The following is a 13,343-nucleotide window of genomic DNA, read 5'->3' as shown; positions in this document are numbered from 1 at the left end:
GACGTACCCTTAGTTGATGGTGAGTCCCTCTGTCATAAAACACTTTATTCTTCCTGCCTCAATAACAGAGACACTGGGGATCCCACAGCAGCCGAAGTGACCATTTGGGTGGCTGTGAGCTCAGGCCAGGCGGGGTGGGTTTGCCTATACAAACAAGACCAGCCCCTGAAGTTCTTTTCCACAACTTGCCACAACTCACCACCAGACGTCAGGGTAGAGCTCATCCTGACTCTGCTTACAGAGCTGTGAAGAAAAGATCCTCTTGAAAACCTCACTAGAGAAGGTGGGGGATGCTGGCAGCTGTATCTCGCTATCTGTAGCTCTCACATTCACCGCCATGGCTGGCGTGTGCCAAGTTAGTTGAGCAAACGTAGAGCACTGGGGTCCTCCTTGTCTGGAAGAACTTCCTTCTTCTCACAGAGGTTACACCCAGCCTGTGTGGCAACAGCTAGGCTGCAATGTTCTCTAGTGGTTAGAGTGGAGAACTGAGCGTCAGGACTCCTGGGTTCTCGGTGCAGCTCTGCCACAGATGGTCTGAGTGACTTTGGATGAGTTGCTTCCTGTTTCTGTCTTCGGTTTCCCCATCTCTGAATAATATCCACCTCACGGGGGCTTCACTAGTGTTTGTGGATCCTGAGATGGAAGGTGCTCTAGAAGAACAAGGAATTTTGTTAGCAAATAATAATCAACTATCATTGTTCCCCTAGGTCCCCAAGGAGCTAGACACAAGTGTGAAGGGGAACGTGAGCAACATAAAACTCCCCAGGGGACTATTTCAGTCCATTCGCAATGAGACAGACTACGTCAAAGTGGCAGTGCTGGTGCTTGACGCTGGAAAAGTGGGCCTGTTTAAGGTAAGCATTGCCATAACGGTCAGAGCAAATACCTGAAGCAAATACTCACCAGCAACCACACACCACACAACAAAAACACGAACTCAGGAACCTATCCTTGCAACAAAGCCCGTTGCCAACTCTGTCCACATATCTATTCAGGGGACACCATCATAGGACCTAATCACATCAGCCACACTACGAGAGGCTCGTTCAGCTGCACATCTACCAATGTGATATATGCCATCATGTGCCAGCAATGCCCCTTTGCCATGTACATTGGCCAAACCAGACAATCTCTATGTAAAAGAATAAATGGACACAAATCAGATGTCAAGAATTATAACATTCAAAAACCAGATGGAGAACACTTCAATCTCCCTGGTCACTCGATTACAGACCTAAAAGTCGCACTATTACAACAAAAAAACTTCAAAAACAGACTCCAGCGAGATCTGCTGAATTGGAATTAATTTGCAAATTGGACACCATTAAATTAGGCTTGAATAAAGACTGGGAGTGGATGGGTCATTACACAAGGTAAAACTATTTCCCCATGTTTATTCTTCCCCCCGTACTGTTCCTCACACCTTCTTGTCAACTGCTGGAAATGGGCCATTTTGATTACCACTACAAAAAGTTTTTTTTCTCTCCTGCTGGTAATAGCTCACCTTAACTGATTACTTTAATGTGTATGGTAACACCCATTGTTTCATGTTCTCTGTGTATATATATATATATCTTCCTACTGTATTTTCCACTGCATGCATCCGATGAAGTAGGTTTTAGCCCACGAAAGCTTATGCTCAAATAAATTTGTTAGTCTCTAAGGTGCCACAAGTGCTCCTGTTCTTTGAGTCAGAGAAGAGGTTCAGCTGATCTCTTAGCCATCCTGCCCTGAGCAATCCCTGATTCTCCAGAGGAAGGTGAATGCCCCCATCATGCACCTCACTGATCAGGCGGTGTTGAAAGGGAGGGGGAAATGGCGGGGATCAGATTATGCCAGGCAGCATGAGGGTACATTCTCCTTATGAAGTAGGCACTGATCCATGAGAGCCACAACTTGATTCCACAGCCGATGCTGAGAGGCATAAAGGCCAGGTGACTGAATTAACTCCTTTGTGGCCATGCAGAGTCTTATAGGACCCATGGCAGCACAAGGGCTGCAATGTGTTGCTGCACCCCTCGGTGGGGCAGCAGCAGCCACAGGGAAACAAGCCTAGGACTGCTGGATCTAAAGGCATGAACCTCGACTACCTGAGCTAAAGGCTCCAGCCCTGTTAGACAAGTGGGCTCATCAGCTGGGAGAGACAGAGCACTGTGCTAAGTGGGTACGGGTTCTACTGCCCTTGGGAGCTTGGGGTCCTCACGTGTTCAGACTAACTGTGGCCATGGAACTGTGCCAATGTCCCGCAGGACCCGGACCAGACAGGCACCATGCTAGACAATGTCGTGGTCAGTGTGAAAGTGGGAGGCAGGCAAATCACTGGACTCAGCGACTGTGTAGAACTCACCTTCTCCCACGGACGACTGCCCCAGGTAAGCCAGCATTCCCCTCCCCTCTCCGCCTCACTGAGGGGGGCCACCCTGCTCACTAACCCACTCTGTCTTTGCAGAACGTGTCCGGTCAGTGCGTCTTCTGGGACACCAAGAAAGGTACGTGAGCCGGAGGGCCTCGGAAGGACTGAGAATAGACACTAGCTCAGGGGTCGGCAACCTTTCAGAAGTGCTGTGCCGAGTCTTCATTTCTTCACTCTCATTTAAGGTTTCGCGTGCCAGTCACACATTTTAACGTTTTTAGAAGGTCTCTTTCTATGTCTATAATATATAACTAAACTATTGTTGTATGTAAAGTAAATAAGGTTTTTAAAATGTTTAGAAACTTCATTTAAAATTAAATTAAAATGCAGAGCCCCCCCGGACCAATGGCCAGGACCTGGGCAGTGCGAGTGCCACTGAAAATCAGCTTGTGTGCTGCCTTCGGCATGCGTGCCATAGGTTGCCTATCCCTGCACTAGCTTCACCCAGAGAGCGCAGGCAGCCCCAGGAGAGGCTCGATTTGAGAGCAGGAAAAGCCTTGCAGAGACAAGCCACGTGTCCAGACAGGACTGCGCCTCGGGCCTACCGGGGTGGGACTAGATCCGCGGGACCCTGCTGACCTGCCAACCCCTCTGTGCTGAGAGCTAGCAGCAATGGGGCAGCGCCCGTCTGCCTCTTCACCTCTGTGGAACGCTTGTGCCCTCCAGCGCCGAGGCCTTGGCTGGAAGGCGACATGGACACCCTTGTGTCCGGGAATGCTGTGGGCGCCGGCGCTCACTCAGAATTGGTTGGGCTGCGGTTGCTTGGCTGATTTGGCTTTTTGTGTGTTTTAACTGCAATTGCTCACAAATTCAGAGTGTCCGGTCCTGTGTCCCAGCCTGTTCAACGGCTTGGGGGCAGGCCCGAGGGCAGGCAGGAACCACTAGAGCCAATGTATTGTTAGAATAATCTAGAGAGGCCTGTGGTGAGGCAACGTCAGAATTTACCTGTAGCGAGGTGAGTGATACAGGAACCCCCACAGAAATACCAGCCCGGGCACATAATATAATAATTGGAGATATACCAATCTCCTAGAACTGGAAGGGACCTCGAAAGGTCATCGAGTCCAGCCCCCTGCCTTCACTAGCAGGATGTATCTAATGAGGGGAGGAGCCCCTCATCTATGCCTGAAGATGTATTTCACATTTAATAACTTAATGTCCAGGCTCTGGTTGTGCCAGAGGCTGTCACATGGTATATGTCCTTTGTTCTCATAGGCTAGTCAGACACCAACCTATATACGTATATGTTCCCCATCAGTGTCGCATCTGAGCCTATACCATGGTCTTTGCAAGCCATGGCAAACGAGACCTTCATCCCACCCCGTGTCCTTTCCTTCACCATCCCCTCCCCAAACCAGAGGCTTTACAATGTCTCCTCAAGCTGTGCTTTGACATCTCCAGGGCACTCACAGGGCCATTCAGCTGCTGTTTCGCATTGGTGGCTGTTACAATCAGTGTGCAGCGAGGATTGAGGATGTGCTTGGTTTCCACTCCGTAGCTTCTCCGTGTGAATTTTGCAGGCAAGCGTGGAGGATGGAACACATCTGGCTGCCTCACCACTACCACAGACACGGAGACCGTGTGCTGCTGTGATCACTTGACTTTCTTCACCCTTTTAATGGTATCACGTATACTCTGTACCTACTGCTTTTAGTTTGGCTTCTGCTGCCTGCTCCATCCTGAGCCCAGAGGCCAGGTTCAATCTGTGCTGGAGCTGTTCCATAAATGAACTGTGCGCTTACACCTCATCTGAGGCCTGTAGAAAGTCAGCCCAGCTCCCGTGACAAAGCTGGGCTCCACCTCTCCAAGCCCCTGGTCTCTAAACAGCAACAAACCCAATCCAGCACCTTCAGGGGCTGGACGGCACAGGGGGACGTTCTCCAGCTAAGCATCTGGCCGGCAATACCAAAGCAGAGAGACTCAAATTCTCTTCTCCCAGCCTGAGGCGCTGCCCAGTCATTACTGTCCATGGCAACCTTAGCTAATCCCCGCTCCTCCTTCTCCCATCTTTACAGAACATGGCAGGAGTGACTGGTCTGCTCAGAACCACGGCTCTCCTTTTGTGCTGCGCTTCGCCGGGTAGCCTGACTAGCTTTCTCACACTTCCACTCCCCTTCTCCTCACCCAGGGGCTTTGCAAGCTGGGCCTGCAGCAGCCGCCCCAGCCCCGTTTAGTCCCCACCCAGCCCTGCCCAGAAGCTCAGCATTGCTGTCCCAGCAGCTCCAGCAGGTTGTTAAGCTGCCTGTGTTCTCATGTTCTCTGCTGTCGCACCAGCCCGCACCTGTGGTAACCCAGAGCCTGTGTGTGTGTTTGACAGAGGCCATCCCTAGACAACGTCACAGCCCAGATGTTATTAACTATCGCAAACGTCAGCTGCGGGATTTCCGTGGTCTTCTCAGCCCTCACCATCGTCCTGTACTTTGCTCTAAGGTAGAACTCTTCCAGCTTCTCCCTCAGGCCCTCTCTGGATGTTCCTGGCATCCCCACCCTTCCGGTGGAGCCTGGAACTGGGTGAACACAGAGTCTATGGACCAAGCTCAGCCCTAGTGCAAACTGGTGCAGTTCCAGCGACTTGACTGGTTGTAACATCTGCTTACACCAGGGCAGAGAATGGCCCCAAATCCCCCAGAGTCAAGGGGAAGGGAAACAAGAACTGTCCATGGTCCTGCGTTCCTGAGGCATCCCTCATGCCGTGGTCACCACATTGTGAGGGGCAGCCTCTGAGTAGCTCATTTGTCCCCTTCTCTGTCAGTCACTTGGATTGCAGTAGGGCCAGAGGTCACAACCAGGGACTAGGGGGCCGTTGTGTTGGTCATGCACACAAATACCAACAACAACAGAGTCCCTGCCCCAAAGAGCTTCCAGTCGCCTCCCCTCTCATCCTCTCTTCCCCCTGCCTCCAAGTGGGTCCTTTGTTTTCCCCTGGGTTGTGCCACATCTCTCTCTGCTCTGTGTTTCATTAGGAAGTTCCGGAGTTAATGTGTCTCTCACTCTACATGGTGGGAGAGATTAAATCAACAACCCCCATTCATGGGCCTATCTCACCCCCAGTGAAGGATGAGAGGACCCGCCGCTTATTTCCTAAGAGGCAGTGGGGAATTGGTGCTCTGAGAGCAGCGATGCTCTTTGATGGGTGTCACTCTTTTCCTGAGCTGACTTGGGTCTTCACTGAGCCTCATTTCGCTCTCAGGTTCACTTACAAAAATTTCAAGTCCAATGACACGGCCAAGATCCACGTGAACCTCACCAGCAGCCTGCTCCTCCTGAACCTGGCCTATCTGCTGAACAGATGGATCTTCAGCCTGGGCCATCCGGGGCTATGCAAGGGCATTGGAGGCTTCACCCACTACTGCCTGCTCTGTTGTTTCACCTGGATGGCCATTGAGGCCTTTCAACTCTACCTGTTGGTCATCAAAATCACCAACATCTACATGCGGCACTACATGGTGAAGCTGTGCCTCGTCGGCTGGGGTAGGCTGCATCTCCCTCAGGTTGCTAGGGGCTGGATTGTCAGGCTCAACGGTGGGCTCCCTAGGCCAGCTCTTAAAGGGACACAGCCAACCTGTTTGGGATCAAAGTCTGACCTGCCTTAATAAGAAGGTTAGATCCTCTGGATTTTAAATATCGACCTTTATCAGAGATCAATCCCACCGCAGCGGTTAACAAGGCACAGCAACACTGCTGGGAGAGTAGGAGAAGGAGACCAGAGCCCACCCAACCTAAGTCTCCACACAATATCACGTCTCCACAAAATGGCTTCTTAAAACAGTTTGTGCCCGCTGAGATTTGCCTGTTGTCTCAGACCCCGTCTGGACCTGGGCTTAGATGGACAAGAGGTCAGAGCATTTAGAAACAGAAAGAAAAAATAGCCCCCAATATCCCCCTTCCTCAGGCATTCATGGACTCCTCCCTTTGCTTTTTCAGGCTTCCCTGCTCTCGTGGTCACGATCACTGGCAGCATGAACAGCTATGGAAATTACACCATTATGGATATGGCCAACCGGCCCACCGCCACCCTGTAAGCTGCACCCTCTCTCCTGGCCCTCTGCGGCGTGGATTAGCTCAGTGGCTTGGCTTGGGCAAAGCAAGCCTGCTCCTGTTCCTTGGCTGCCTTAGAAAGGAAACTGGACCAATCTTTTCTTTGCTCCTCAGCTTCGCAGGAAGCTTCTGCCCTCTGTTCAAGGTCAAGCACTAAAAGCTCGCTGCAGCGGTGTTAACAAGCCCACCGTTGGCTGCAGGGCTTCCCTTGCATAGCCCCAGAGGCGGCAGGTATAAGAGGGCAGGGGAAGCTACGCCTCCCCAAACAGCCAGCCCGCCGCCTTTGGAGTGCACCGCCGCTGAAAGGGTGGGTGCCCTGGCTCTGGCCTGGCCTGGGCTCCATCTCCCGCTCGTCCTCTTTGCTCCATGGTTCCGCCTCTTCCCGTCCCAGCTCCACCTGCATGGGGGCCTCACCGGGGGGTGGGGGGAAGAGGCACGCGCAATTGGTGAGTGGGCAGCCAGTGAGCAGGGGGCTTCAGGGAGGGGGCTTAGTGAGGCCGGGGCTGGAGCATGGGTGGGGCTTCAGGAGGAGGCGGCTGAGCAGGGGTGGGCCTCAGGGGGGGCTATGGTCCAGGCACACGCAGCCTCCCCCCAAGGAGGAATCACGCACTGCCCATGCATAGCTCTTCGCCCAGACTGTGCCCCAGCTGTGACACGGGGACACCACCCGCTGTAGAAGTGAAAGGGGAAGACCCAGGAGTGCCTTCTGTGGGCAGCCGAGGCTCCCACGGACCTCAGCGGGGAATTGGGGAAAACAAGGAAAGCAGGATCTGGCCTTCAGCCTCCGTGCTCCAGCCTGCTCCTGGCAGGACCCCCTGGCCTAGGGATGGGAGTGGCCACTCCTAGGGCTCCACCCCCCAGGAAGCCTTTGTTTAAAAGGGCTGCTTGCTCTATCCCAGCACACACCCATTGCCACGTGTCTTCGTGCTGGATGGAATTCCTGAGGTGACAGAGTGGGCAGAACGTCACCGCCCAACATCACAGACCGGGGTGCGCTAGCACCGGGGCATTCCCGACCGCAGGAGATATGCTCTGCCACCCTGTCCACCCGCACCATCCTTCCCCGCTTCTGAAACCACCTGGCCCTGCCTTCTAGGAGTGACTCTGTGAGGGGGGGTCTCCAAGCGAGGAGAGCCACATGCGCTGATCCGTAGGAGCCATTTCTTGGTGTGCTGCCCCATTCCATTGCCTGCCCCGCACCCTGCCCACCCCAGCTCTGCCAGCATCCCCAGCTGCCCCCCGCCCAGGCTCACTGTGTTGTCCCTTGCAGGTGCTGGATAGACTCCGCTCACTTGGTCGTCCATTACGTCACCAACTGCAGCTACTTCGGCCTGATCCTCCTCTTCAACACCCTGACCCTCGTGGTTGTAGCCTGGAAGCTGTTCTGCCTGCAGCGCGCCACAGCGGGGAAGGAGGAGAAAATAGAGGCCTGGAAGGGGGGCCTCACCGTGCTAGGCCTCTCCTGCCTCCTAGGAGCCACGTGGGGGCTGGCCTTCTTCACCTACGGCACCACGTCCGTGCCTGCGGTCTACCTCTTCACCGTCCTGAACTCTCTCCAAGGTCAGGGCACAGCTCCCAGCTAAAGCACCGAGCCAGGGGCCACTGCATACCCGTGGTGCCCAGGCTGGAGGGCCACAGCTGTGGCTCAGATCCCAGCTGGCCTCCCCTTTAACAGAGAGATGTGACCCCCTCGTGTAACGCCAACAGACCCTGGTCGAACCGGGGAATCTCTGGAGCTTAGTGCATGAGCCTCTATCACATGAGCTAAAAGCCAGCTCATTTAACTCTCTCTCTAAGTGGGCTCGGTGCCACTAGATGGGACAGAACGCCCAGGAGGTGTGTGGGTTACACTAGCACTATAGGTAGGGTGACCAGACAGCAAGCGTGAAATATCCGGACAGGGGGTGGCAGGCAATAGGATCTTATCTAAGAAAAGACCCAAAAATCAGGACTGTCCCTATAAAATCAGGACATCTGGTCGCCCTAGCTATAGGTCCCAAAGAACAGTGCTACATCTTGAACTGAATGGAAAGCCATTAGGGTCTCTCGTAGCTAGAGCAGTGCATGCTGGAACCTCTCTGCAGGCCCCACTTCCCTATTGAAGAGGTAGGCAGCTCTGGGGGCGGGGGGCATGCCCAACTGCAGCCTTGTGAGGACCACTACAGCTGGAGAGCTGCCTGCCCCAGGAGCCAGGGATGTAGCACGGAGGGGTTGGGAGGGATGGCACACCGGTGGTTACCACCCCACCTGCACTCTCCCTCCCTTAGCGAGAGATGGAACATTAACAGCAGCTCGGCTGGGGCAAGTGAGTTTAGGAGCTTCCTTCAACGTCACCTTGGAAGTCCTTGGGCTCGTTGAGGCAGCAGGAGACAGGTGAAATTCCCCCTGGAACGGTGTATGAGCCAATCTCCGCTGTCACCTGGGCACACTAAGAGCTAATGAGGCTAGGTTCAAACTTGTTCTGCTAAAGGTACCTGGGTATTAGCCATAGTGTTCGCCAGCAGGACAGAGTCCAACGTTTCCACCCCTGACCGAGGCCTTTCTGTCTCCACAGGTCTCTTCATATTCATCTGGTTCACTGTCCTCTACTATCCAAAGAAAGATACAGCCACATCTTCCTCCGGCAGTGGCAAGAATGTGGAAGTCACCACCGCTTCCCACAGCGAGCGGTAACACCAACTTCTCTTCCGGGCAGAGGGGTCTGGGGCAGAGGGGTCTGGGGCAGAGGAATTTGCTCAGTCCACGTAGCTTCGTTAATGAGTGGAGAGGGATGGGCAGGGGCCTGGCAAGGTGGAGAGCTCCACTCAGGCTTGCTTGGCAAGCACAATCATGCAGCATGTGAGCCGCTTTCTATGCTCCTTCCCATGGGGCGGGGGGGAGAGGAGTTTTGTCTAGCAGTCAGAGGAGGGAACTGGAAGCAAGTGGCCTGGGTTCTGTGCCTCATTCTGAACCTGATGCACTGCGTGAGGATCAGAATAATACCTACTTTACAGATGGGTGAACCGTGACACAGAGAAGTCAAGTTATTAGACCAAAGCTACCTAGCTATGGCTCAGTTTACCCCACTGTGAAATTGGTCTGCCATAAGAGAACCTCTTCGCTGGGGCCTTGATTACCTGAAGACATAGCCTAGAGCCCTTCAGCCAATGTCCCTGCAGATCATCACAGCTTTCTTGTGGTCTCAAGACATGCTCCTTAGTTACTTAGCCCAAGATCTGCAAAGGTATTTAAGCACCTTACTCCCATTGGACTTTACTTCTAAGAAGCTCCCGAGAGAGAGAGAGAGAAGAGGAATGAGATCTGAACAGAGACTTCTGGGCTGGGATGGATTCAAGCGCTGTAGCAGCCCCAGTTTTGCCCCTTTAGTTAAGGCAGAAGAGGACATGGGGTTAGGAATCGAGCCAGCAGGAAAATCTTTCACGTTTCCCCCATCCTGCTGAGTTTGGAGTCACTACAGGTCCATGAATGAAGTTTAACTGAGCTACAGCACAATCTGATGAGAGGATTCCATTCCCCCTCTCACTATGTATTAATGGGGAAGAAGTTGGCTCCTGGGAACGATTCCTGTTTAGAAGTTTCCACTAAATACAGACAGGTAGAATGATGCCCACATCTCAGAGCTGCAGAGGCCTGATGAGCTGCAAAGGCCTGATGAGCTGACTTATTTCTCTCTCCCGCCTCATCCCCCCAGAGTTGAAAAAGCAGCTCTTCCATTTATCAGTGGGAACTACATTATGCACTAGCCCTTTGCATCAAAGCTCCTGTACACATTTCTAAGCCATGGCGCTGTACATGTACAACTGAGGACTTTTGATTAAATAAGTGAATTACTACACTGTTCATAATGAGATTATTTGCTCCTGACGTCACTGAGAACCTCCAGGATGTGACACTGAGCACCATCAGAAGTCTGGGGACAGCAGATCTTTCTCGTTGGGGTATTGAGTTGCCAGATCTGCACTGCTCCTGAAAAAGGACATGGTTTGAAGCAGGAACAGATTTCACTGCAGTGGCTGCTTTTACAAGCAGGCTCTTTGTGCAAGATAGCTCATTCACCACTTCTGTACAGAATATCCTCCTAAAGGGCATTAACATCCCCTGAAGTACTTAGGGGTAGTGAGGACGGTTACTGAAGTATCAGGGGGTAGCCATGTTAGTCTGTATCCACAAAAACAACAAGGAGTCCGGTGGCACCTTAAAGACTAACAGATTTATTTGGGCATAAGCTTTCATGGGTAAAAAATGCATTCCCAATGTGAGGAAGAAGTGAGGGTTTTTTTACCCACAAAAGCTTATGCCCAAATAAATTGTTAGTCTTTAAGGTGCCACCAGACTCCCTGTTTTTGACTGTTACTGAGTAATTCTAGATAAAGGAATGCAAGAGGTTTTTATACCTAGTGCAGGCCTGCACAACTCAAAGTGGTGAGGGCCATATTACTACAAAGAAAACAGCTGAGGGCCAAACCCCCCCCCAACTCCCCCGCAGCACCACCAAGACCCCCCGAAACACAACCCCGCCCCTGCACCACACCCCCCAGCACTGCCCACCCGGTGGAAACAAACTCTCCTTCCCCAGCGCTGCCCCACCGAAACAGCGGTATTGAACCTTAGTAATATGTTATAGCGGGCCCCTAAGGTAGTATAATTAAGGTAAAAGAAAAATGTCTTTTTGCTAGAAATAGAATAAGATCTTCCCCCAACTTTGTAATCAGTTGCCCTGTTGAATGAATGAAGTGTGAATGAGGAAGGTGTGGAAGGCAGGCACCTCCAGACAGCTGCAACCCTTGGAGAGGGGATGGGAGCCAGACCAGATCAGTAGAACAGGTCAGCCACTGACTCCTCACTCTCCTCCTCAGCCCCCCACCCCCCCAGCTCGCCTACTCACTACCTGCCACTGCCGCCCCCCTCCCTCACCCGCCGCTTGCCTACTCACCCCCCACGGGCCACACAGTGAGCCCACGCGGGCCACATGTGGCCCCCAGGCCACGTTGTGCAGGCCTGACCTAGTGTATAGTCACACACAGGCCAGAGCTCACTATTCCTGTATGGGAAGCTCTGCATGTGTGCTAATTTGCCTATGCAAATGAGCAATAATTACAGTTTCCATGCAGAATTAGGGAACTGCTCCCAGTTACAAAAAGTCTGTTCTCTCTTAAGCAGACATGAGTCGTTACATTGCTCCAAATAGCCACATACTCTAGGAGCCTTGAGAAAGTGGCACCGCTTACAGGTGTATAGTTCAGCAGATTCGTGCACGGTGCCCAAGCTGGCAGCAGATGTCACTAAACTCACCCAAACCTCAGTTCACTGTGAATCATGAAACCTGCTAGAAAGCCTGCTCCAGGGAAAGATTTGGCTTGTATAGCAACACCTCCAACTCTGTGAGGATTATGGCCTGCATCACTGCTGGCGTTTAAGAGAGACCAAGTCTCTCAGGTATGGTATGTATCAGTGAGCCCCACTGCACTGAAAATCGCCTGCAGTGCAGTGATGGATCGCCAGCTAGATACTGGAGTCAAGAGATTACGTGCAAGAATAGACTATGTCAACATAGAGCGGTTGGGAGAGGAAGCTGATGTGAAAGCACTAACCAGCTAGAGGATTTAGACACAGGTCAGCCTGTTCTAAGTTTTGGTTCCCACAACAACAGCCAGATGATTCTTCCTGTAAGTGTTTCTATTCAGCAAGTGCCTTGGGGAACCAACACTTGCACCTGACCAACCGTGGTTAACCAGCATACTGCCTCACCGTCCACTTTAAGACAAATACTCCCAAGGAAGAGCAGGGGGAAGGATTGTCAGAGGCACAGAGGGGAGTTAAGCACCCAGTTCAGCGGCTGTTGTGACATTATTGACAAACTGGGACTGTATAAATCATTGTAGCAACCAAAAGTCCTGTAGTAGCACCAAATCTTGTATAAAGGGGGTCAAATAAGGTGTCTATGAAGAGGTTATGATTATGCCATCTGTGTGCATGTATCATTTTTGTAGTTAAAGTTATAAATATTGGCTGTATACTATCTGTATTTCAAACTTATGCTCTGCTTCTGGGTGACACCCTAGACAAGTTGGTGTCAGATCTGCCTAGCCTGCTTGAGGGCCAATTAAGGACCATCAGCTACACAATTGACCCATTGAAAGAAGGTAGATACACCTTGTGACTCAGCAAAGTATGCAGGGACTTGCTTATATGACTCCAGACTCCATTTTGCTGTAATTTTCCACAGTAAGAACAAAGAGGTTGTTACACCTGAAGAGACTAGAAAAGGCTGATGCCTCATCTCCATCTTGTCTTCAATCCTGCTTCTTACCTCTGGAGGGCCTTTGCTACAAATGGAAGCTCTACACCACGGACTGATGACCCATCCCAGCTGTGGATGTACTCCAGAGATGTGATTTGAACTTGGTTCAGGTGTGTAGCAGTGATGAAATAAACTAAGAACTTTGCCATTACTGTATGTAATTGATTCCATTTAACCAATTCTAGCTCTCATCTATATCTTTTTCCTTTTATGAGCAAACCTTTAGATTCTAAAGGATTGGCAACAGCATGATTTGTGGGAAAGATCTGATTTGTATATTGACCTGGATCTGGGACTTGGTCCTCTGCAATCGAGAGAACCGTTTTCCTTTTACTGGGGTGTTGGTTGTCAACCATTTGTCCCCATAATGAGTGGCACTGGTGGTGATACTGGAGTGTCTAAGGGAATTGCTTGTGTGACTTATGGTTAGCCAGTGGGGTAAATTAAAGTCTTCTCTGTTTGGCTGGTTTGGTTTGCCTTTGTATGTGTAGAAACCCCAGCCTTGGGCTGTAACTGCCCTGCTTTAAGCAATTTGTCCTGAATTGGCACTCAGTTGGGTCCTGCCAGAACCAGCATCATTACAGCTGTAAT

At 51.7% G+C, this 13,343-nt stretch overlaps 1 protein-coding gene across 1 annotated transcript in view; it reads left to right on the top strand.

The window, feature by feature from the left end:
- Positions 1–12,880, top strand: part of ADGRG3 (adhesion G protein-coupled receptor G3) — a 29,085-nt gene extending 16,205 nt beyond the window's left edge. Inside the window, exons 5-14 of the mRNA XM_044987536.1 lie at positions 708–854; positions 2,250–2,372; positions 2,450–2,489; positions 3,934–4,034; positions 4,731–4,843; positions 5,604–5,884; positions 6,338–6,431; positions 7,722–8,011; positions 9,006–9,120; positions 12,678–12,880. Of these exons, the coding sequence (XP_044843471.1) occupies positions 708–854; positions 2,250–2,372; positions 2,450–2,489; positions 3,934–4,034; positions 4,731–4,843; positions 5,604–5,884; positions 6,338–6,431; positions 7,722–8,011; positions 9,006–9,120; positions 12,678–12,723 (1,350 nt within the window). The 3' untranslated portion in view covers positions 12,724–12,880. The remainder of the gene's footprint in view (positions 1–707; positions 855–2,249; positions 2,373–2,449; positions 2,490–3,933; positions 4,035–4,730; positions 4,844–5,603; positions 5,885–6,337; positions 6,432–7,721; positions 8,012–9,005; positions 9,121–12,677) is intronic.
- The last annotated feature ends 463 nt before the right edge of the window (positions 12,881–13,343 follow it).

The sequence above is a fragment of the Mauremys mutica genome, chromosome 14 (genome assembly GCF_020497125.1).
Source record: "Mauremys mutica isolate MM-2020 ecotype Southern chromosome 14, ASM2049712v1, whole genome shotgun sequence".
Taxonomy (NCBI): Eukaryota; Metazoa; Chordata; order Testudines; family Geoemydidae; genus Mauremys; species Mauremys mutica.
This window is presented reverse-complemented; position numbering and strand designations above follow the sequence as displayed.